Source organism: Podarcis erhardii, assembly GCF_964252035.2.
Source record: "Podarcis erhardii genome assembly, chromosome: 15".
Classification (NCBI taxonomy): domain Eukaryota; kingdom Metazoa; phylum Chordata; class Lepidosauria; order Squamata; family Lacertidae; genus Podarcis; species Podarcis erhardii.
In genome coordinates, this window is record NC_138505.1 from 13,207,943 (window position 1) to 13,233,569 (window position 25,627).

Genomic DNA, 25,627 nt, shown 5'->3' on the forward strand with positions numbered 1-25,627 from the left:
GGTGGTTCCGTTAAATTACGAACCACCTGAAAAAGTCTCCTGCTACTATTTTCTGCAGATGCAATAGAGGCGGTGAAGAAAGTCTTCTTCGCCGTCGCTATCGCCACTTGGTAGGCTCGACGTTGAGCTCTAACCTGTGTCCGGTCAGATTCGGAGTGAGTTTTTTGCCACCGACGCTCTAGCCGTCTCAGCGATTGTTTCATCGCCCTCAGCTCCGAAGAAAACCACGGAGCTGTCCGGGCTCCATGCAATCGGAGAGGGCGCTTCGGAGCCAGACAGTCGATAGCCCTGGTTAACTCCGCATTCCAGCGGGCCACCAGGGAATCAGCTGAAAGGCCATCAACATGGGATAAGGCATCCCCTACCACTCTCTGGAAACCATTTGGATCCATTAAGTGGCGGATAAAGTTTCAAATCTGGCAGGGCAAATCCCCCTCTATCTTTAGTATCCGTAAGTATCTTAAATTTTATTCTGGGCTTTTTGCCCTGCCAGACAAATCTAGAAATATCTCTTTGTCACCTCTTGAAACAATCCATCTTATCAATAATTTGCAAAGATTGAAACAAAAACAGCATTCTCGGCAGCGCGTTTCTCCGCTATCCTGGACGGCTTTTGAAGGCAGGTGGGGGGGAGCAAAGACTTTTGCCCACCGCCTGCCTTCAGAAGACCTCCGCTGTCCCGGGGGCTTTTAAAATGCTGGGGTCGGCACCAAAGCCCTCCTGTCCCCGGAGCTTGCGGGGCGGGAGGTGGGGAGAAGGGCTTTTCTTCCCACCGCCAGCCTTTAGAACAGCCTTCTGAAGGCTGGCGGTGGGAAGAAAAGCCCTTGTCCCCCCCCCCCAGCCTTCAGAAGAGGTCGGGGGACAGAGTGTCCCCGGACCTGGTCTGAAGGCGGTTTCCATAGGAACGCATTGATTGATTTTCAATGCATTCCTATGGGAAACCGTGCTTCGCAAGACGAAAAACTCGCAAGACGAAAAAACTTGCGGAACGAATTAATTTTGTCTTGCGAGGCACCACTGTATGCTTAATCTGACCCTCCACTGACCTTCAGCGAATCCACCAAGTCTTCTACCAGGAAGAGGCGCACGATGAGTTTCAGGGCGTGGTTGATGTGTCCCATAGCAGCGCTGACGTAGTTGTGGAAAGCCTCAGAGGAGAGCGCAACGTCGACATCCAGGTAGGCTCTGGGAGGGGGAAAAGGGCAGAAAGCCACATTGTGGATAAAACTGAAGCACCAGATAGCAACAAACACTTCTGAAGAAGAAGAAGAAGAAGAAGAAGAAGAAGAAGAGGAGGAGGAGTTTGGACTTGATATCCCGCCTTTCACTCCCTTTAAGGAGTCTCAAAGCGGCTAACATTCTCCTTTCCCTTCCTCCCCCACAACAAACACTCTGTGAGGTGAGTGGGGCTGAGAGACTTCAGAGAAGTGTGACTGGCCCAAGGTCACCCAGCAGCTGCATGTGGAGGAGCGGAGACGCGAACCCGGTTCCCCAGATTACGAGACTACCGCTCTTAACCACTACACCACACTGGCTCTCCAGTACTGCCTGCCAGTCATGTTATGGCAGGTTCCTTCCTTCTGTAGAGTAGGTCAATTTTTTATTAAACTCCATCATGGCTGTTGGGCTGATGCTGACTTCATTTCCCCAGGAAGCCAAATAGGGAACAAGGCAGGGTCCTCTCTACCCTCAGGTGGCAAATGAAGGCCTGCCCTCCCAGCAGCAGCAAAGGACTAAGTCTGCCCTTTGATGACTGAAGGAGAGAAATGGTTCACCAACAATTAAGACTTCTCCAGTGGGCACTCCATACTTATGCGGCGCCATCAACGATGAGCCAATTTTAAATTAACAAGAGTGAGTCCTTAAGAAGAGCCCTGATGGACCTACTCCTGCCAATTTGAAAGTGGCTCATCGCTGCTGGCGGTGCATCAGTATACTAGAGGACAAACAAAGGATTCATTTTCAACTACGTGGCAAAAATGTATTTCTATAGAGACAACAATGCTCAAATGCTTCCTGTGAAACACACTACTATTTGGACTTTTCAGCATCAAGTGAGAATATCGTATGACAACACCTTGATATATATAAACATTTTTTTTTAATGGACATGCTATTTATCATACCAATAATAATCATTTCCCCCAGGGATTCTGAATGCAACAACTCGAATGTGTATTTCATTTTAATGCAATTGTATAGTTTCCTCTTCAGTTTTCATTTTAATACATTGCTGAATTATAAGCCTTTGATTAAGCAAGGGGGGAAAAAGCTATTTTTAAAAAGGAGCCCAGTTGGATCAGAGGATCTGTCAAGTCCTGCAAACTCCTTCCAACAGTGGCTAGAGCTAGATGCAGAGGGACTGCAGCTCAGTGACAAGAGCGTACACAAGAAAGGCCAGAGCGAATGAGAACATCCCGTTCAATCCCTGGCATCACAGGACAGGGCTAACTGGGCAGGGAAAGACTCCTGCCTAGAACCGTGGAGAACGACTGCTGCGCAGTGTGGGCAATGCGGAGTTGGATGGACCAGCGGTTAGACTTGGTTTAAGGCAGCTTCCCCTGTTCCTCTGGGTAGTTTCCCGCTTTGCATGCAGACTCGCCCAGGTTCAATCCCTGGTGAGTCCAGTTAGGGTTGGGGGAGACCCCCATCTGAAAGCCTGGGGAGTCCTTGCCAATCAGCAGAGACAATGCTGAGCTTTCAATGTACCTTCCTAAGGTCCAAGGTTCGATTCTCAGCATTTCCAGTTAAAACAATTGGGGACTTTGGAAAGCTGCTGCCGGCTGGAGTAGACGACACTAGATGAACAAATGCTCTGAACTTCCCATAAACTCTCATACCTTGCTTCTAGGCTACCTAGAAGCAAGAGCCCTCCTGTACTACATGCCTCTAGTATAATCATGTATGTAGTCACTGCTTCTGAACCTGGAGGCTCCATTTAGCTCTCACAGTTGACAGCTAGCCAAAGAATTCTCCCCCTCCATGCAATTGCCTTTACTTCTTCACATCCAATATTAGCATTTACTACCTGATCTCATGGTCACGAGTTCATGCAGGCCATTTTTCAGAAAGGATAAGGGAGAATGGAAATTTACTTGGCCTAAACAGAACCTGGTGAGAACCAAGCCCACTCACTTGAATGGATGCCCCTCTTCAGACTTCTGCACAGCCTGAATGACAGACTTGTAGACCCGGAAGCAGATGGTGACGGAGAGGAGTGCCAGGATGAGGTACGAGATGACGCTGATGACGCTGAAAGCAGCCAGGGAGAGCAGCAAGATCAGCGTGGTGCTGAAGACAAGGCCCGTCTTCTTCACATCCCGCCAGAAGACCAGATCGCGCACTGCCAAAGAGAGAAATGAGCACAAGAGGTCACTGGAGAGGGTCGGAAACTGCTGCAAGAAGAGCACCCAGGCCGTGCAATTCTAAGGGCAATAACCAAGGACCTTCTCTGTATCCTCCCAGCAGCCAAGGCATCCATGAAGCCTCTCGGGCCCCTGCTCCCCTCACTGCCCCTTGGTCGTGAGATGGCGAGGACGGTTATCTTTTTCTCCCTTAGAGCATAGAGCTGGAAGAGGAAGTTGGAAGAGTGGCACTATCTCTCACTTCCTCTTTCAGCTCTATGCTTTTTCAAGGCTCAGATTTATTCTACTGGGTATGACTTCTACCCGGATTCCTTGGAAAAGCAAACATGCTCTCACACACCTGTTTTCTCTCCCAGGGCCAATCTAAAAGATGGGGAAAGAATTGTCCAGAGGGGTTGTACCCGTGGCACTTGCTCAAAAATCCAAATATGCCCATGGGGCCTAAAAAGGCTGGCAACCCCTGAACAAAGAGATGGCAGGTGGCTAACAGGAGAGGGCTTGGGTGATCACGGCACCACTGCTGTGGAATGCAGTTTTCAAAAAGGCCTGTTTGGCCCCATTCCTGCTACCCTTGGGCTGCTTTGCAACTTCTGTAAAAGGATACTGTGGACCAAATGAACAGTTATTTATAACCTGGCTGTTTCTGAAAGCTTCTCATATACTTTAATTTATTGCAGCAAAACAAAACCAGATTTAGTAGGCACCTTGAGGATCTTTTCAAAAAGACAAAAGTGGGATATAAATCTGTTTTATGAATATAAATGCAATCTGCAGGGACATGAAGCTCTTGCAATCCTGTATGTCTACTCAGAAGCAAGCACCATCACCATCAAATTCAATGGGATGGAAGTTTGCAACCTGTGCACACAGTCTTACCTGGAGGCAAGTCCCCTTGAACTCGGTGGGGATGGTGCTTACTCCCAAGTAGACACATCTAGGACTGCTATCTTAACAAACCATCTCAATTGCTTGAACTACACCTAAGGACCATCACTGAAAAATATGGTTCAGTGGTGGCCTCCATAGTGTGGGGGACTGCTAAGAGATTTTCCCTAGATCTCTAAGGAACGGTTTTTAAAATGGTAACTTGGTTTCAGCTAGTTGCAAGGGGGCTGGGAGACATTACTATACAGTGGTACCTCGGGTTAAGTACTTAATTCGTTCCGGAGGTCCGTGCTTAACCTGAAGCACCACTTTAGCTAATGGGGCCTCCTGCTGCCGCTGTGCCACCAGAGCACGATTTCTGTTCTCATCCTGAAGCAAAGTTCTTAACCTGAAGCAGTATTTCTGGGTTAGTGGAGTCTGTAACCTGAAGCATATGTAACCTGAGGTACCACTGTATGTAAGAAACCACCCACTACATTGTTTGCGTTAGCATTTGTTGGCCTGCATGGCAGACCTGCAATACTATTTTATATGCTAAGTGAGGCTTAATTCATTGAAGCAGTCATCTACAACTGATAAAAATAGGTGTACATATATTTCAAACCCCCTGCAACAAATTTCTACCCTTTTCCAAACATACACCACCTTTCTGCATGGCTTCAAAATTTCTGAGTATTTTCTGTTTCTACCAAAGCTCTTTTTAAATATAAACATTCAGCCCTTCCCCTGCTCAAGATCCTAGAATCATAGCTTTGTAGAGTTGGAAGGGACCACGAGGGTCATCTAGTCCAGCCCCCTGCAATGCAGGAATTTTTCACCCAATGTGGGGCTCAAAACTACAACCCTGAGATTAAGAGTCTCATGTTCTACTGACCGAGCTCAGTCTTGTCCAAAGCACAGCCAAAACGATATATTTAATTTATTTACACATTTATAATCTGCACTTTCATAAAAAAAGATACAGCAAGGCAGAGTACAACATATAAGGCTAAAACCCAAAAATGTAAAAGAGAAGTTTCAAAAGACGTCTAAAGGAAGGATGGTCCCTGCTGAACTTCTACTGGCAGGGAGTTCCATAGGGCAGCCTGGCCTGACACACTAAAGACTCAGCCCCTAGTGAAAGCCAACCAACACTCAGGGGTGTGGGAAAATCACCAGAAGTGCCCCCATCAGAGGAGCTCAGCAACTGAGGTGGAGAATTAGGAATCAAGCCATCCTTAAGGTAGTTTGGGCATAAGTCATTTAGGGCTTGGTGCATTAACACAAAAGTACCTTGCAGTTGTGGGAGGCGGGTGGCGCTGTGGGTAAAACCTCAGTGCCTAGCACTTGCTGATTGTAAGGTAGGTGGTTCGAATCCCCGCGGCGGGGTGAGCTCCCGTCGTTCGGTCCCAGCTCCTGCCCACCTAGCAGTTCGAAAGCACCCTTAAGTGCAAGTAGATAAATAGGTACCGCTTTATAGCGGGAAGGTAACGGCGTTTCTGTGTGCGGCGCTGGTGCTGGCTCGCCGGCTGCAGCTTCGTCACGCTGGCCACGTGACCCGGAAGTGTCTTTGGACGGCGCTGGCTCCTGGCCTCTTAAGCAAGATGAGCATGCAACCCCAGAGTCAGACATGACTGGCCCGTACGGGCAGGGGTACCTTTACCTTTACCTTACCTTGCAGTTAGTCTGGCAAGGCAAAGTCACAGCCCGACTCCCTGCCACAACTTATCTGGGATTAACCCCCTCCTTGTTCCTACAGGGTATTTCCCAAAAGCAAGTGCTGTGGAGACTTAGTTTCCTAAAGAATGACAGCCCGGCTGGGGAGCCTGTGGCCCTCCAGATGTCGCTGAACTCCACCTCCCATCAGCCCCCAGCCAGTCAAGGATGATGGGAGCTGTAGTCCAACACAGCCTCCCCACCTAGACTCTACAATATTTTAACGGCCCGCCTTCCAAATCAGTTGGTTGTTGCAGCGAAATTAAACCGTCTTTTGGAAACAGATGCTCAGGTTCGATTGCTGCTGGTAGGATGAAGGAATCCAGTTCAGGAATTAGGCACAGAAATCTCGTTGGATGTACCAGGTTTGAAAATGAGGGTCTCACCCACCTAGGCGGACGCCTGCGTCAAAGGTGGTAGAGATGGTCCCCCTACTGTGCGGTTCTGGCCTGTAACACCCAGCCGCCTCTAGGAAGGGGGCACTGTTGCCCCACACCATGAGGACAAGCCCCTAGTCCTTGGATCTGCAGCAAATGGCGTTAGGCCAGCCCCCTGCTGTTTATTCTTCTAGAGAGAGAGGAGGGAGGCTGATGGGGGCTGATGGAAAGAGACCAGTTCCTCTCCCGATAGGCTGGCTGCAGGCCACACTGCTGAGCTCAAGACAAAGCCTGGCTCCCAGCCCCAGCCCAGGAGAGGATAAAGGAAGGTGGGTTTGCCTCAGACAAGACACTGCGCTTGGCTGCTCTCAGGATCACCCCCCCCCCCAAATATATATATCACACACACACTTGCACATCAGGGTTGTGGGTGGATTTGCAACTTTGGGAGAGAAGCCAGCACAGCCAGTTCCTGCCCTGCACCTTCCCACTACAGCCTCAGGAAGACCAAAAGAGGGAGAGCAGGTAACTGGTTCAGGGCAGAACCCCATTGCTTCTGAGGGGGCAGGAGCAGAGGAGGGAGACTGGCTGCCCTCCTCCCAGCAAAAGCTCTTTCTGCTGCAACAGCTTGGCCGAGTTCCTTGCCCATCTCCCCCCCCCCCATGCATTAGCTGTCAAAACAGGCAGAAGTGGGAGGAGGTTGCAGGACAGAAAGAGGACAAAGGAACCGATCACGGGTCGCTTGCCCACAGCAAGGGTATGAAGGAAAAACAGCAGCCCGCACATACACACAGCACAAGAGAGATGCTGGAAGTGTGGGTTGCTACAGCATCAACGCAGACATCTTGGCGATGATGCTTTCTGCAAATGCATCAAAAGGGGAGGTGGATGGGGGGTGGCGGTGGTGCTGGGTAGGTGATGGATGAGTAATCACAGCGTCGAATAAGGCAGGAATGGAAGAGCGGAAAAGAAAAACGCCTGTCAGCGTCTCTCCCATTTCGCCGCTCTCTTGCTCGTGTTTACTAGTCTGCTGCAAGGGGCTGCTGGGAAGCCTTAAGCTCTGCTCGCCACCCTCTGGGACATTTAGCGTGCATTTTTCATGAGCCTGTGAAGAGCCAAGCAGGCAGCCAAACAGGGCTGTTTTGTACTGCAGCACTCTCAGAACCTTAGCGCTCATTTTTTTTTTAAAAAAGAGATGTTGCTAGCTCTCATGACTCTGAGGCAAAGTGTGAAGACTGAGAGCAGGGGATGCCTATTTGAATCTTCCATGTGGGGTGGGGAGGCACAGCTCGAGGAAGGATTGCAGAAGGGCTGCAGTGCCCCCATTCTCAGAGGGGTTTTTTTTTTGTACTTCCTCCATGTCATGACTACCAGGAAACAGAATTAGGCAGCCAGATCCCGTCCCCTGTGTGGTAAGTGAAGTGGGCTAAAGAAGTGCCCTTCAGCTCACCATTCCTGTTGTTAGGCAGACTGCTGGCTAATAATAACAGTCCAGGAAGGCTGGTTGAGATTTTGCTAGTGGGAACCCGACGGTGGCAAGAAATGCTCTCTTCATAACAGAACTTGTGTGCTTTTTGAAACGAAGTTATCCATCAGGTTTGGGGGAATGCAATAAACACTCTTTGAGCGGAAGAGACAAGCAGAGACGGCAGTTGCCTTGTAGATGTGTCTCTTTGCCTCTACTTGTATTATCTATTTTTTTTTTTTATTTAAACATGTCTATATTACTCTTGATCTAAAAGATTATCTGGGTGGTGTAAATATATGCAAAAACGAAATAAAAAGTAACGAAGTATGATATAAAATTAATCAGGACTGAGCAAAATACATCTTAGAAATGCCATAAGGAATGCCACCAGAAGCAGATACATAAATATCTGCCATTAAAAGCAAAAGGGAAAAACAACAGTCTTTAAAAGCTCGCTGAATTGAAAGAACCAGTTGTGCCTTTGAAAGGGAATCCTATGGGGTAGGAGACAACTCTGAAAAGGCCCCCACCCTGTCTTATTCATATTTGGAAATAAAGCAAATATTATGAGTCTCCAGCGTTCTCTCTCATTTAAAATACATTAATCTCTGTACACCTGGAAATTGTGGTGTGGGTTGAGGTTCAATAAATTTGTATATGGCTTCCTAACTCAGAAGTCCTGAACTGGTTTACAAGCAAGGGAAAAAACACAATAATATTACAAGAACATGTTAAAAGCAGAGTTAACAATATAGTATCACTTGGTGCTGCCCTAATGCCCAAGCAAGTAAGACACACATAATATGACAACATGAAGCTGCCTTGTATCAAGTCAGACTGGATTGGCTAGCCTAACTTAGTACTGCTTGCTCTGAGTGGCAGCAGTTCCCAAGGATTCCAGCCCCGCAACCAGAGATTCTTTCCATTGGAGACTGTCAAACTGGGACGTTATGCAGCCAAAGCGTCTTGCCATCCCCTGAACTACCCCAGGGATTGAGCCTGGGACTTTACACATGCAAAGCATGTGGCCCACCATGGGGCAAGGGCCCCTCCTAGGAGCAGCAGCACAGAGGAGGCATTTAAAACTCAGCACAACACTCTCTCTGTTCAGACATGGGAGAGCCACTCCCTCTTTATGGGAGATGGGCGACTGGCAACTCGCCAAAGATGAAAGTTTATAAAAAACCCTTTTCAGGCTGCTTGCTCCTTGACCCACAGAGGAGGGGAAAATAAAAATAATGATGGGTTTTGCCTCTCGTTAACCCCCACCCCTCTGCTTGCAGTTCAGCTTGAAAATAAAAACAAAGAAAGGGAGAGAGGAAAAGCATCTGCAAAAATTGAAGCCTGCAGCCCAAACAGAGCAGAAGCCAAGAATCCCTCTGTTGTGCTTGTCTGGTATCAAGCCCATAAAAGCCATGCTGGTGAACAAAGGAGAGCAGTGGGAATACAACATGCACTCCCCGGGGTTGTGATGGGCTGAGATTTCCCTCACTGGGAGGAAGTCTTCCTAGCAACAACTTCTCCCCACCCACACCCACCTCCAAATGCAGAAAGATACTCTTACAGCATCTTTTCAAACAGGCAGAGAGGAAGGCCAATGCCCACCTTCCCTCCTTACTCTAGCAAAAGGTTATCTAAAAGTCTTGGGGATATGCAAATGAATACACATGAGTTCTAGACATGCGTGTGAGTTCAGACACACACCTTGTAACATGAGAGTGATTCATACTGCAGAGCTATACATCCATCAGCTGCAGTGGAACACAATCTGGAATTTACCCTGCAATCCTATACAGAATCTACCCAGAAGTAAGCCCCACTGAGGGCAATGGGGATTACTCCTAGGTAAGTGAGCGTAAGATGGGAGACTCTTGCACATACAAACTTAGGTACAACTTAGCTCAATTGAGCTCCCAAATTTCTCTGTCTGATATTCAGCAATTTGGAGGGGGGGGGGACATAATTTATGAACTACTTCATCCCCTCCACCAAAATCCTTGTTCTCTCTCATATGCAGATTAATGCAGATTTAAAGCAATTGCTTCATTCCCATTACTGCTCAGCATTTTGTGGTCTGTTTTAGGTAAGGTACCATGGTGTGGTTGTTACTGTTTTGGGTGTGGTGGGGGTAATATTTTGGTAATTTTTTTTCTACTACAATTTTGGGGAGTTAAGCAAGTCATATAAGCACAAGGTTACACACCTCCGCTCCCCTGAAGAAATATAGAGTTCAAATAGGGCCAGTAGCACTAAGAGGGACTAGACATATTTCAAGTTTGCAGATCCCTCACGTACTCCTGGAATCTCGTCCTTGATGAACGCAGAGCAGGTTGATGACACTAAATTGCAGGGGCATGGCTGCTATAAAACTAGGGTATCTATGAGGGGCCCACTGTCACCCCTGTAGAGGTAAACTAACATAATATTGGTATTTAGAGGGCCACACATGCAAGGCATAAAAAAGCAGCAACCAAAGAGTGTGTTTACCTGAAAATTCAGCCAGTAATTTTGCAATAGCATGTAGCATAGGAGGCTCGGGAAGAGGGGCCTGGGAAGATTTGTTGGGAATGTCGTGCCCGCCAAGGGCAGCAGGGGCAGAAGCCAGCTTCACGTCCACAGCTTGCTCAAGGCAGAGGGGTCTCTTCTCCAGGGCAGACTTCTGAACAGGACCTCGGGGGTCTGGGGGTACCTCGCAGTACTGCCCAGGACGCTTCCCTCCAGAAACGGAGACCTTGCTTGGTGGAAGTGGCTGCTTCTCTGTCTCAGCCTTCCTGCCGACTTCTTTGAGGGCCTTGATGGTGAGGTGCTCTTGCTCAAAGTCTTGAGTCACCTTTGGTGGCTGCTGTGAATGGGGATCCGCCACCTCGGATCTTGCTGCTTTTAGCTCTGCTTCCGAGAAGGTCTCAACAGCGTCATCCGGAGATTCACTCCCTTTGGAATTCAAGCACTCCTTCATGAAGCCCATAAAGTTCTCCCCATTGAGGGAGTCTGGGCACACAGCCTCTTTTACATTGTCCAAGGGGAGGCCGTCCATCCTGGGCCTTTTCCCAAGTAGGTCCTGTCCATAAGTGCACAATTCCTGCCCCGCTTTAGGAGGTATGCCAGGAGAGGGCTGTTTAGGCGGCAGAGAAGCAGCGACTGGGCTTTCCCCATGAACATTTGTCTTGGTCTGTATAGCTTCAAAGTCATCAATGGATCCCCAATTGCATTCCAGGGCCTTGGGTGGAATTGCGCCTTCTGGGCTGGGTTTACGTGGCTTGCTCCCTTTGTCGTCTATATGTACAACCGCTGTCTTGACAGAGTCAAGTGCCTTGGGGAGTGGCTTTCTGCTTTCTGCAGCAGTCTCATTTTGGGAGGCTGGAATCACGGTAGCATCTTCTATGACGGTGTCGTCTGACTCCCCAGAGCTGTCAGCATCAGCCATTTCGGGTAGGCTGGAATTTGGCCAGCGGACATCTGCCTTCGGCTCTGCTGCAGCGGTGGGAATGACTTTCACAACAGATACCTCACGACCGACTATGGCCTGCTTCTCATCCTTCTCCACTGGAGATGGGCTGTCTTTTTGGTGGATGCTGATTTTGAGGGGCTGGTGAGGGCTGGAAGCTTTGCTCGCTTCCACCTTGCCACCTACTGACCCAGCAGCGACACCATTTGAATCTCGGGTAGGCGATGGCAAGAAGCCCGAGCTGCCAAAGTCATCAGGCTTGTCCTCCAGATCCTTAGGAATCATATCCCAGTTGAGCAGCTCGCTCGTGAAGCTGTGCAAGTCACGGACACATTTGGACACTTCTTCCAGTGCTGCCGTTGTGCCTGAAGACTGGCGTGAGAGGCCAGGCCCCGGTGGAATTCGGCTCCCGCCCCGTGGCTTCACTTGAAACTCACACACGCTGTCTTCTGGGATGTCTGTGAGGAGCTCCCTTTCGCTGTGCATTACCCAGTTGCTACCGATATCATTGGAGTTGCTCGCAAGGACATCTTTGAATTCCTTATCAAATTCCAGTCTGTCAGCAATGACCTCGAATGGAGACTCAGGGGAATCTTTTTCCACAACGGCCTCACCAGCTACCACTGGGGATGTTGGGGAATGAGAGTAGGCAACTCTGGGTGGAGAGTGCTCGGGTTTGTCTTTTGGGTTGGTTAGCAAAGCTAATTTGGACTCTCCACTTGAAGCTGGTTTTTTGTGTTGGTCACATTTACTCAGCTCAACTTTTCCATCTAGGGCAACACCTCCCTTAAAGTCATTATGAGTCAAGGAAGAAGCTTGTACCACCGGGTCACAGATGTGAACTTTGGATCCAACAGAGAGAGACGACTCCTCTAGGCCAGTGGATCCTACAGAGACTGGCCCTGCTCCCAAACCTTCACTGGTCCCATAGATGTGGTCCTGACTTTGGCCATCTACGAATTCTTTTCCTACATCTGAGGGTGTGGATTTGCCATTTCTTTCCCTCTGGTTTCCTGAATATGCTAAAAAAGCAGCTTGAGCTCCAGCTGATCAAGAGAACACAGGGGAGGGAGGAAATTGCAACCTTGGAAGCCCAAGTTGTTGGGACACATGGAAGAAGAGACACAGACCCATCTAGGGGCCCCCATTTTACAAACGGGATAAAAGGGAAAGAGCAGCAGTCACAGATTTCACAGTCAAGCAGGCAACATGCTCTTAGAACTAGGGAGACAAGACTCTGAAACATCTGCCTTGGCAAACATGCAAGAGACTGTCACCCATAGGACTTTACAAGGGAGCCACTTCACAGGGGAATTATGATCCACAGGAACATAAAAGCCACCAACAGTTAAGTTCATAGCAGATGAAGAGCTCAGGTCAGCCAAAATAAAATAAAATAAAATAAAATATCTAAGTGTGCAATGGTGAGCATGCCGGGTGGATGAATAGAAGTAACCCAAATTAGTGCATGTAAACAGAATAATGCTGGTTGCTTACAGGGTGGCATGGCTGCAGGGAGATGCACCCCAGTTCTGATAAGCTGTCAATGTTTGGAGGGGCTTCTTGAGCAAAGTGTCTAGGAACTCTGAAGCTCTACAAGAATGGCATGTTTTACTAGTTTGCCATAGCCTGTGCTGCTTCCACAGGACACAGCAAAAAGGCCCTTCCAACTACTGTCACACCAAGTAATAGAGCGAACTGGAGAGAGACTGTAGCTCAGCAGGAGACCACATGCTTTGCATGCAGAAGGTCTCGGGATCAACCCCAGGCATCATATCCTGAGGGACAGCTCAGCCTGTAGAGCATGAGACACTTAATCTCAGGGTTGTGGGTTTGAACCCCACATTGGGTGAAAGATTCCTGCATTACAGGGGTTTGGACTAGATGATCCTCATGGTCCCTTCCAACTCTACAAATGTATAGCTGTGATAAATGAGCCTGTACTGGGAAAGACCCCTCCATGAAACTCAGGAGAGTATTAACACCACAAGGCTAGGTGCACCTAAGATCTGACTATATCCTTCCTATGGATGTTGTGTGCCCTCTGCCTTGACTGAGCTATCCTGTCCTTTCTAGGTGTCAGAGAGCCCTAAGATGGGTAATTCTACCAATGCTTCTGGACTAGGTTGACACGACAGAGCAATACTGGGAACCGCTCCCTAGGCTTGGGGCAATGGTTGAGAAAGGCACTGGAGGGGTGTGCCAAGAGCCTAAGGGCACCAGCCCACATATTGCAATAGAACCGAGTTTCAGTTGCTCAGTGGATTTTTCTTCTCAGTCACCCGACACTTAGAATGCCATGGGAAAATAAAGCTGGAACCGTGACAGGCTGTTTCTTGGACAAGTGCAATGTTACAGCCAGAAGGCATCATCCACAAGTGAGCTTCTGAAAAACTGCATTCTGGACTAATGGTTGGAAGTCCACAGCAGAAATCTCCCCTTTGTGTACAGAATCTAGACGGGAAGGGTGTTCATTTCTCCTGCTCATTATCCTCATGGAGCCACCTTAAGTGCCCTTAACGACAAAAAGGCAGGGAAGAAATCCTCATTAACGAACATGAACACGTCCCCTTCTTGCTTCACGAAACATATCACGGTTATGACTTCATCCATCCAGTCTCAAACCATGAAAGGTCAGGTGACAGTTGAAACTTTTCATGGTGCCTAAAGGGAGTGCTACTATATTGTATTCTGAATTTAGCCAGTGAGGACATGCGCTAGGAGGGAAGTCCTGATGACAGCTTGTTTTCTTGAAAGAGGACCATTTGAGCACAGGACTCTCTACTGAAACATTTTAGCCACTGCCTTGATTGCATCAAAGAAACACGCTCCTGAAACATGGAACAGCTATTCTCACATCTTCACCCCATCTCATTAATTTCAAAATAATTCGCTTTCATGCAAGACTACCCTGGGTCACAGGTAAGCCGAGGAGGCCCTGTGATGATGCATAAGCCTGTTGGGTCTGTCAACTCACTATCTAGTGCAGGGGCAAGCAACCTAAAGCTAATGAGTCCAGTGTTCAAAATTAGCCAGGTGCCAGGAACATTTTGTGACTGGAGACTGTCAGAATGCGAGCACTTTGAGAAGTCTTGTCACCATGCATGGTGACGGAGACTCAAGAATAAAATTGCTGCCGCTGATGCTGAGGGCATAGGAGGAGAAATTCCTTCCCAGCTGACTCCAAAGTAGGCTTGCTGCTGTGTAGTGCAAGTCACCCTTGCAAAGGTGACTAGACTTGTTTTTGTGCCCATAACGTAGGTTCCAGAAGCCATGTGGCAAATAGCTTTTCTATCCTAGTTTCTAACACTGGAAGAGTCGTAGGTGGCCGTAGGTGGCAAGAAGGCAGGGGGAAATGGGGTGGCAGAAGAACAGAGAAAGAAATGGAATGGCTCCATTCACCTTTAGCTCTGACCTCGCCTACTTTCTGTCTATCATCCCCAATCTACTTCCAAGGGAGTGTGGCCCAGCAGAAAATAGGCTGCCCTCCCCTGATCTACTGGGGTTGGTGGACAGACCCCATGGTGCATGTGTGCCGGTGGCAGCGCAACAATTTAAAACAGTAAGAAAGAGGAAGAATGAGGGTATGCCTATACCAGGGTTTCCCAAACCTGAGAAATCCTATCATTCCTAGCTATCAGAACCCATGGTATGATGTGTGTTGGAGTCCCACAACAGCTGATGGCCCAAGTTTGGGAAACCTTGGCCTACACTACTAGTTCTATACAGCTGGCTAATCTATCAAAACTTCTTATCTGCCACCCCCTGATGGGAACTGTAGGGTGCTAAGGAGTGTTACAGACTCCCCACCCCACCAAATTGCAATTCCCAGGATTTCTAGAGAGGCAAAATGGCAAACCAGTGTGTCTGATGTGTAAGTATGCCAATGGGGAAGGGAGCGAGGGAGGGATATATACACCTTAAATTAAAGCTGGACCCCCTGTTGCAGCTGAAGGCTTAAGCTGGGTCCCAGATTTGAAAAGGTTGAAAGTCACAAGCATACCTGCTGGGGAAGGTCAGTAGTAATAGGCAAGCTGTGCTTCAGGGAAGCCCAATGCCCAGTTCTGGTCTTGTTGAGGAACTGTCTGAAGATCATGCCATGGAGGAACAGAACAAGGTTCCAATACAGCAGATGTGACGTAAAACTTTAATGTCACTTGCCTGAGGCAGCTCAGCCTTAAAAACAACTGCATGCCTATAAGTGCTCCTCTTCACCTCCAACTACAAGCCTGGCAGGCACACCAGTTACAGCCAAGGACAGCCTGAATAAGGTCTTAATGCTCAAGAGAAGCACACAGATTAGTCAGGTGAAATTTTGGTTTTAAGGCAACTACAATGAGCAGAAGCAGGGAATTTACTCACAAACTTGACGGAGCTCAAAACTCTTATTACCATCTACTTTTGAATAGTGTAAGTCTCAGTACCCTCAGAATGATGGCATTTAAATGCCCATCTCAGTAGTAATTTGCATTCTGCACACAGAAGAGCCTAGGTTAAATCCCAAGCATTTCCAGTTCCAAGGATTCTGGTAGCAAGGCCAAGAAGACCACTTCCTGAGGATCTTGGAGAGCCACTGCCCATCCAAGTAGACAACACAAAATTAGGTAGACCAATAGGTAGACTTGGTATAATACAACGTCATCGACATTCTTTAACTTGCAGGAGTGCCTACAACTCAGTAGCAGAATGCTCAATGTATGTAAAAGGTCCAAGATCAACCTCTGGCATTCTCCATGGAGTGAAGTAGGAACCTTGCTTGGACAGATGTCACAGTAGAGTGTACCAGGGTAGATGCACCAAGGGCTCTGCTTCAATAAAGGCAACTGTCCCCAACCTGGTGCCCTCCATTAGTTTTTGGCTGTCCAACTCCTGTAATCTGCAACCATCCACTATATTCACTGGTGGGGATGGGAGTTGGGAGTCCAGCAAAAGGAGTACATGAGGCTGGGGAAGGCTGCAATAAGGCAGTTTTCTAATTTTTTTGTGGGGGTTACCCCGTTAGTCAGTAGCCTTACGAAGAGTGGAATTATTCTCAGAGATCTCCTTCAGGCCATTCTGAAAAGAAAGACATCAGGAGTGTGGCATATATGTTACAATAGGATATGATCTATCTCCATTGTCCTGCTGGACCCAGCAAGACACACAATGAAAGAGACATGGATTGGCAAGACCAGGTAGCACAACGTATTTGCACCTCAAATTTTCAACACCAGCTTTAAGTCAGGCCCAGAGGACAGCAGCCTGCCTAACTTGGAAGCAAAACAAAAACCACCTGCAAATCATTTCAATCTATTTCAATCTGCACTAATTAAGTCACCCAGCACCTGGACATAATCTCTGGCTAGAATTCAACTAACTTTTACTCAAAATAGACATGCTGCAACAGACCTTGGCTTAACAACAAGAGGGCTCCTTACATAAGGGTACAGTGCAGTAGTTTTTCCCTTGTATTAAAACAGAAATTCTCTACCTTTTCAGTTTTCAAACACACATTTCCAGCTCTTTTTTTCCTAGCTTTTAAATAAATGCAGATCTTGTGACTGTGGGCACACTATCAAATTAAAGCAGTGGCTTTCCAACAGTGTGCCAGACAGCTGTGATACCCTCATTAGGGTATCCTTAATTAGGGGGTCCTTAATTAGGAACAAGCTTTTCCCACTGCAATACTCAAGAGACGTGTTTGGACACATTCTAGGCCCAGTAGGTGCTATGAGTATACTGAGTGTGCTTTAGAATCTTTTGGAATATACAATGGTTCCTCAGTTGACGAATAAGGGTGGAGAGCCTTTGTGGAGGGTAGGGAGCCTGAAAACCAGCGGGTTAAAGTTTCCAAAGCAGGAACAGATTTGAAAGGGGCTCGAAGCTGTCAAATCTCTTTACATTAGTCATGGCCAGCTGTGACCTGGGCTCACAAATTCCCTTCTGCAATCCTGATTCCCCCTCTGACTGTTCAATTTACAATAACCATGGTTTGTTGTTATGTCCAAAATGGAGTAAGCTACGGTCACCACCAAACCATAGCTTACCTGAAGGCCAGAAATCAGTTCAAAGCAAGGTTTCCAATTCTAGTTTGGAGGCAAATTGCCCATAGCTTGTGCAAGTAAGACATCATGGCAAATTAGTTGTTGTGAATCACAAAGCGAGAGTGCAAGGAATCTGGGCATGTGGGAGGAGAGGGAGAGGGAAAGAGAGTGGGTGAACCTGAGGCATAGTCTGGCTGTAACATCAGAATTTGCCATAATATCTGGTTATGTCACTGCAACCCTAGCCACCTTACCTATCTTCCACATCAGCCCTTGGAAAAACAAAACCCAAATACTACCTTGATTCTACTAAGCAAGAATAAGCCCTCAGATTTTTTTTCCAGTTTAATCAAATTTACATGAATTGTTTCCATTGCAGAATCAAGGAGGATTTTTGAATCAGAGTCAAGATTTCTTTACCAACACATGCCCTATACCCCCTCCTGACTAAGCATCTTGCCCAGAAATTTGTCTCCTGCATGCTTTACTGCCATTGCCACCCCACACCTCCATTTTTTGCCTGCCAAATCAAACTGGTGAGTGCTTGGTTTCTTCAAAAAGTAAGTTTACACAGACAAAGGTGAAGCTCTTCAAGAGAGAGAGAGAGAGAGAGAGAGAGAGAGAGAGAGAGAGAGAGAGAAAGAAAGAAAAACACAGCGTGCAGAAGCAGCCATAGAAATAGCACGTGATAAGCCACAGCACCAAGATAAGGAAATCAGCCAGGACTTTGCAGCCAAGCTAGGTCTCGAGGGAACTTTAAGTATTAGAAGGGGGGGGGGGAGTGAGAAGAAAAATGTTTTTTGTTGTTGTTTACAAAAAAGGCTGTAACTGGTTTGCTGCTGTTTGCTCCAAACGTCTTTCATTGTAGCAGCTTCCTATTTCGGGGCTGAAAGCATTTCAGATGCCTAAATCGTTTCAGTCTACCCCCTGAATGCAAGGTGCTAAGGACAAACAAAAGGGCCCCACAGGGTTGGGGAACCCTCTGGCCCTCCAGATGTTGCTAGACTCCACTGCTGGCTATGCCAGCTGCGGCTGACTAGAGTTGGGAGACGAAGAACATCTGGAAGGCCATAGATTCCCTATTCCTGTTCTAGAATAGGCCAACATGGTGCCCACTGGATTTTGTTGGGACTCCCAACTTCTGGCAAGCCCAGCCACAATGACCAAAGGTCAGGGATGATGGGAGCTGTGGTCCAAAATCTGGAGAGTCACAGGTTGGCTACCCTTGTGGTAGTGACATCTAGCAGGACACTGTTTGGAAACAAGGGCAATTCCGAGGCCTGCTCTGGTCTCAACTGGGGTGGTTAGGCTATATCTCGACAGCCAACACTCCCTTTCAGCTGCATGACGCAGTGGACAATAATCCACATTATCGGGTGTAGCTGTAACAGTGATGAAGTGGGTGCCAATGGGGTGATGCAAGGCAAAATGTTGGACTGACAACAACAACACCAGCAGTGTTGCTGATGTGGAATGAATTGCAACCTGATTCTCAAGATCACGCCTGGCTTGCACCTTGGCGTGTCAGCATGCTCATACGGTGCTTATAGCAAGTCACAACTGTGGGTGTTTTAGCAAAACAAAAAGCAGCCAACATTTCAAACCTGAACCCTCCATCAGCAAATACCTAGCTCTGGGGGCAGAAATGGCTACCACTTTTCACTGGGCCAACCTGTGCTGGCAGTGGGAGCAAACCTAAGCCAGCGTGAACTTCTAAGGCCTTGCCTGAAATGCTGTGTTGCTCGGGGTGGGGAACCTGTGGTCCCTACAGATGTTTTTACACTCCAACACCCTTCAGCCCTCCACAGCATGGCCAAGAACCAAGAAAGATGGGAAGTGCAATTCAACAACTGCTGGAGGGCTGGAGATTCCACACTCCTGGATGCTGGTCCTAAGTTTCTACCTCTACTAATGGTCATGGGGAGTGGTTTTATCCAAATTGTGTTCTGGGGAGCCCTGGGGCTCCTCAGTGAGAAGATCAGGACTGGCAGACAAACTTTGTCAGATCAGATCATATGCTACTAGTAGTCTCCTCATGTAATGTAAAGTCACAGGTGAATGTGGGGTATGCGTATGTGTGTGTGTTTCTATCACAGCTTTGTAAATAAGCTCCCTAAAATTATTAGCCTGCCATGAGGCCTGCATTTTCATGCTGGCAGTGGAAGAGGGGTAGGCCCTTCCTGCATGGCCTGCATAGAAGCATGGCCTTCTGCCTCTTTGTAGACTGAAGAAGGAGGTAACCTTCTACCACACTGACTGGCTACCTAGCGAACTGTTCTTCTTTGCCAGCCCCCTCTGCATTTCTATACTGGTCATGAAGAAAGGAGCTTTTCTTCTTCTGCACTTAGCACAGAAACCGAACCGCCCAAATGGAATTCTTAGTTGCCTACTAGGCAAGCTATTCTAGGGCACAATTCTGTTTATGTGGGCCAACTTTCCTTCATCTGGAGCCCTCTTAAAACTACAACCCTAGGAGCCCCTGCCAGCATGGCCAATTAGTTGCAACTTGGGAGTCCTAAATATTTGGAGGGCACCAGGGAGGGGAAGGCTGACTATGGACCAATGGTTAGGGGTCCATTAAGTTTGGCCAACACCCGGCATCCTCTGTGAGGTAACTTGGCATATAAAGAGTTCCATGGAGGTGAAAATTCACCTAATGGAAGGTAAGATGTGAGATTCTGAATCCTGTTGAAGGCAGACATCAGCACCATTATTCATGTGACTTCTCTGAGAAACATTAAGGGTGGGAAACACAGAAATTTTGTTTCATTGCAATTGAAGCCTACTATTTGCATTGTCATGGAATAAGGTATGGGGAACTGGTGGCTTTCCAGATGTTGCTGGCCTACAACTGCCATCATCCTGATCATTGGCCATGATGGTTTGGGTTGAAGGGAAATGTAGTCCGCCAACATCTGGAGAGCCACTGGTTTCCCATCTCTGGATCAAGTTATCTTCAAATTCCTTCTTACCTGGTCTTGTTATTTAAAGCTGCCATAGGAAATCTGACCATATGGTCCATCTAGTCCGGTAATGTCTACTCAAGTTGGCAACAGCTCTCCCAGATCCCTTCAACTGGAGATGCCAAGGATCAAATGTTAGATCTCTGGTATGCAAAGCATGAGCTTCACCATGGAGTTATGGGCCCTCCCTTATTACGTAACATACATAATATGTAAGCCTATCCATACCCTCCTCACCAACTGTATTAAAGAGCCAAGAAAATTATCACCTCTTCAGCACCTTCCCTACCAGCATCTTCCTGGTACATCACACACCTCCTTGCCAACAAAGGCAGGTCCCGCTATTCCTTCTAACTGACTTTTTATGACTGCGAAGGAAACCCACATCAACACTGCCAGCACCAAACTATCTGCTGCCAAAGGCATGCAAGCTTGAAAGAGTTTCCATTCATTCACTTTAGCAGAGAGTCCAGGACAGCAATTTTCCAAACTTTGTACCACTACAGGCCACCAACCTGTCTGCAAAGTACATACTGGAGAATCTTCTATGGGAGCCATTGTGCACTGTAAAGATTCTGGGGCATGATCTGTCAAGCGTACCATACTTACAGGGCACAGGGCAGGTCCGTTGGACCTCACTGCCCCCCTTGTGACATATGTAACCAAGTGCATGCTCAATTCTCCCTTACAGCCACACATCACATGGGAAGATTGTTAAGCACAGCCAAGCTGGACTTCAGGAAGTTGCTAACTACTATTGCTGACCACTCAGAGGTACCTCTTGAGTACCCTAGAGCAGAGTTTGAAAACCAGTAGCCTAGGATGCAATACTATCCAACAAGACAACTACATAAGGGTATGGCTGTTCTGTTGATTATCATTAACTTGAGCAAAGGAGATTTATTTTGTGAAACATGTCACAACGCCTTGGAGAGGCCTACTGGAGCCATACTGAGATTGTAGTTCCTTTCTAAACTTGAACTCCTGAAACTTCACGATCTGAAGAAGTTTTCAATCTAAAATTTTGCCCCTTCACAGATGGGGCAACCAAGCCCCCACTCTCCCTGAAAGATATATTGTTTCACTGAACAATAATCCATGTACTTTTAGCAAATATGGTGGTTTCAAGACTGCACCTTTAACACAGACAGGAGTTTAACGCTACAGCTTGCTAGAAATAGTAATGGGAAGGTAGACACTAAATACTGTATACTAGGCCATGAACAAAGCTCTGTTGACTATAACCAACAAGCTGTTATGGAGCTAGCTAGAGGATGTGTGGGATAATTGAAAGAGATGAACCTTATCCTGCTCCCAGTTACAGCCTCTTTTGCAACATTTTTCTTTTAGCAGGGGTACAAGAAAAATGACAGACTTGCCTTGTGAGGTCGAAAAGAGAGAGACAGGCTGAGAGGAAGAAACAAAGGAATCTGAAAGGAAAATACATAGGATGAGACTTGATGACCTTGGAAAGGAGGAAAAAACAAACATTACAGCAGCTTTGTAGTTCCAGATGTCTCAGCTGTACCTGGGCCACAGGAGAGGGGCTGAGGAAAGATCAGCAGCTACTCACTCACCTGGCTGCAAAGTTTTATGAAGTTTCTACGACAGCAAAGCCAAACTGAAGGATATTATCCATCTGCTTAAGAAGGGAAAAGGATAACCTCGTCACACGACAATACCTACAACACACTCTTTTCCTTCTGATTTTTCTTTTTCTTGCTTGAAATGCCAGGAAAATAACAGGTAAGTAACAAGCAACTAACTAACTAGACTTCAGGGTAATTGGAAGGCTTTTGGCAACTGCTTAAATGAGACTTTAGAGAGAGAAAACTGGTCAACCCCATTTTACACAGAGGCCACAGCCTCACATGTACAGAGCTAAGGGCAGCCAATGTGGCCCCTGTCCGAGGCTGGTTACTAGATCATTTCCTGCAGCTCCCGAAGTTGCGTACCTGGATGCAGCAGGAATGACAAAATTAGCTTCACCGTGCCAGCTTTCCTGCACTGGCTTTCAATGCAAAGTTAGTAAGAAATGAATTCAACTTCCTTATAAAAATAGGTAGAGGAATTTTGCCAGGCCACTGAAACCCGTCTGAACCCTTACTTAAACTTTTTCTAAAACACACAATACATATCAAAACATACTATCAGTTATGCTACCAGAATCTGCAGTCAAGTGCCTCAAAACGCACCCCTCACTTATTGCTGATTCTTCTCTCTCCAATCATGTCACACCCTTTGCTGTCATTTTGCTTTCTGTGCTTCTCACACCTCCACTCACAGCCAGCATCTAACCAGAAAACAGCTCCGTTGCCCAAGCCCAACATCCCCTTCTTGCTGGGAAAGACAGAAATGTTTACGTATTAGAGTTCTTTATGCCAAGCCATGATTCACATCTGCCTTCCCCAACCTAGTGCCCTCCAGATGTTCTGAACTCCCAACTCTTATTAACCCTAGCCATTGGCCATGTTGGCTGGACTGATGGGAGCTGGTGAGTTCAGAACATCTGTGGGGCACCAGGTTGGGGAAGGCTGGTTTGTGCTAACCATAGCTTAGCATCCAAACCATGGTTGAGCTCCACAATTTTACTTGCCAAGTCATGCATTCAGATAGCCCTTGGGCAAGCATGATGAGCCCCAGGCTTCCTCGCAACCTCACTGCCAGTGGGGCAGAGGATTCCCACCTGCTCCCCCAGCCCAAAGTTCAGAGGGAGCAAGGGATTTGATTTGGCAATATGAGCTTCCCTTTGTCCTTGAGCTCAGAGCTGGAACAGGGAGAGAGAGGCACACATGCATGTATGGGACAGCTGACAAATGCAGCCAATCAAAGCAAGCCTCCGTCTTCCCTACTCCAGCTCCAAGCTGGCTTGGAACATGGACACAGACACTCACAAACACACCTGTTTCTGCATTGTGTGGCACTTCCCACCCTTCTAACTGCAAACTGGGAGCTATAGAGAGGGGGCAGGGGCCTTGCGCCTTCTTTAATGCTTTCCAGGTGCCTGGGCATGGCTGCTCCCCCCTCAAAGGTTTTCGCCTACCAAAACTGTTTCAATTTGTAGTTTTAGCACACACTATAATTAGCTGCTGCAACAAGTTTTTACAGGACATATGATTTTTGTATTATATATATTTTTTACTAATTACATTAGCCTTTGTAAGCTTTTTCCTGAAAGGCAAGCTACATACATTTTAATAAATATAATCTATGGCCAACAAGGATATGTGTTACAAGGGCTGTATCCAAAGAAGCCGTTGAAATCAATGATCATCAATAACAAGTTCATTGATTTCAACTGGTTTAATCGGATGCATCCCAAAGTATCTGAAAGTGCGGTTTCTAACACACATTTCTGAGAAGTGATTGTCTCTCATGGACTACAGTACATGAAACTTGAGGTTCAGTGTGGAATTTCCAAAAAGGATTGTGTCCAACCCATACCTAAGGAATCTCACATTCTGCAGTCTGCTTAAGGCTAGAACTATGGCCTGGAAACTCTACATGACAAAACCAGTTTATCCACTCTATCACAGACCTTGGTAGATGACTCATATTTTCCAGAGTAACTGTACAGAAAAGAGAGAGAACAAGCTTGAAAACCTGACATGCCAGGCTGGGAACTGGTATTGGCAATAATTCCTTAGGGGGAAAAAGAAAGGGAGGAGGCTCTCGCCAGTTGCTTCTCATGCTTATCCCTGCCCAAACACCCCTCTGCAAGGGGAAAATTTCAACACCGGAGCTTATTTAGCAACAATGAACAGCAGCTCTATGCAGACCATAGATGACAAGTTACAATTTGCACCAGGGGTCTCCCTCTTTTAAAAGAGATGCATTGTGAAGCAACTGGCAAATGCATTCCCTAGCTACAGCCCGATGTTGTGCAGGAGAGAACAAGGCTTGGGGTGGGGGAAGAGATGCACTGGTAGAATAAATGAATGAAAAGCCCCTGGCCCCCCTTATCAATCACTCCTCCGTTCCCAGCTGTTCTGCCAATAGGGCTATTTAGTGTCATTTGCCCACAGGATTAAGCTTTCAAAGGAATCTTTATTTTGATTTATCAGACCTTGCAAGAGGCTTGCGTGCACAGCCAGAGCGTAATTGCAGAGTTCTAGATGGTTCTTTGTGGAGGCCTTTCTGAGGCAGCCTGAGCGGATCCCAAGCTGGGATTTGCATTGAGAAAAAGCAACTGTGCTGAAAAACCATGGAAACAATATCGTGTTTTTTTAAAAAATACACCACAACACCAAAACAATGAACAAAGCATTTTTCTACCTATGACAAGACAGACCTTGACAGAGAACAGTGCAAGGCAAAACAGGTCAAGTTACAGACATATTCCTTATCATTCTTTCATATTTGTACCATGTCTTTCTACTCAGCGGAGGCCCCCCCCCGCAAAGAACTACAAAGATCTAAAGCATCTAATAAAACATTTAAATAATTCCAGCACAGACCAATGCAGTAAGCTTGAAAAGCACAAGCAACCCCAAGCTTTAACGCCATTCCCAAAGCATATGGTCAGTTTTTCTGAATGTCCAGGGCTGTGTTTAAAGACCACAAAATGGTCTGAAAACCATTTTAAGATTTATTGACTGTCATCAAGTGCAAAGATATTAACCTCCTAAAAAAAGGTTGAATCTTCATTAAAAGTGCAAATTACTACTAGTGGGCAGTAGTTAGCCTTTGTACAGCTATCAAGTCCAGCATTTATCTCATTAGTGTTCAAATTGCTTCTTACGTCGTCTCAGTAGTCTTTACAACTTCCACCAAGTAGACCAGGATTAAATCCTCACTGTAGACAGAGTCGGTGAGGAGGCTGAAAAAATAGCTTGTCAAGGTACATCTAGGGTATTTGTGGCTGCGGCATCACAACTCACACCTCTTGGCCACTAACTCTCCCCTCACCAATTTACAACCCCCCCCCCCAGCTTACTTCTGTTTCATTTTCACATACCGTATTTTTTGCTCTATAAGACTCGCTTTTTCCCTTCTAAAAAGTAAGGGGAAATGTGTGTGCGTCTTATGGAGCGAATGCAGGCTGCGCAGCTATCCCAGAAGCCAGAACAGCAAGAGGGATTGCTGCTTTCACTGCACAGCGATCCCTCTTGCGGTTCTGGCTTCTGAGATTCAGAATTTTTTTCCCCTTGTTTTCCTCCTCCAAAAACTAGGTGCGTCTTATGGTCTGGTGCGTCTTATAGAACGAAAAATACGGTATTTATTTTCCTCCGGAATCTCATAACTAGTTTTTTCTGGTTTAAGAAACATTTGCTACTTGCAGAGTTCAAGTTAACAAACAAGACAGTCACAGGACAATCTTAGGACCACAATGCAATTGATTCCCTCCCAGAAAAAATATATCCCTTAGATGTAGCAGTAATAATACTAATGTAATACCACTTAATT

General features: G+C 46.9%; 1 protein-coding gene across 1 annotated transcript in view; it reads right to left on the reverse strand.

The window, feature by feature from the left end:
* Positions 1-25,627, reverse strand: part of RTN3 (reticulon 3) — a 43,915-nt gene that overhangs the window by 8,778 nt on the left and 9,510 nt on the right. The window contains exons 2-5 of the mRNA XM_081842908.1: positions 21,601-21,651; positions 10,278-12,281; positions 3,136-3,343; positions 1,047-1,185 (exon numbers count right to left, since the gene is read on the reverse strand). Of these exons, the coding sequence (XP_081699034.1) occupies positions 1,047-1,185; positions 3,136-3,343; positions 10,278-12,281; positions 21,601-21,651 (2,402 nt within the window). The remainder of the gene's footprint in view (positions 1-1,046; positions 1,186-3,135; positions 3,344-10,277; positions 12,282-21,600; positions 21,652-25,627) is intronic.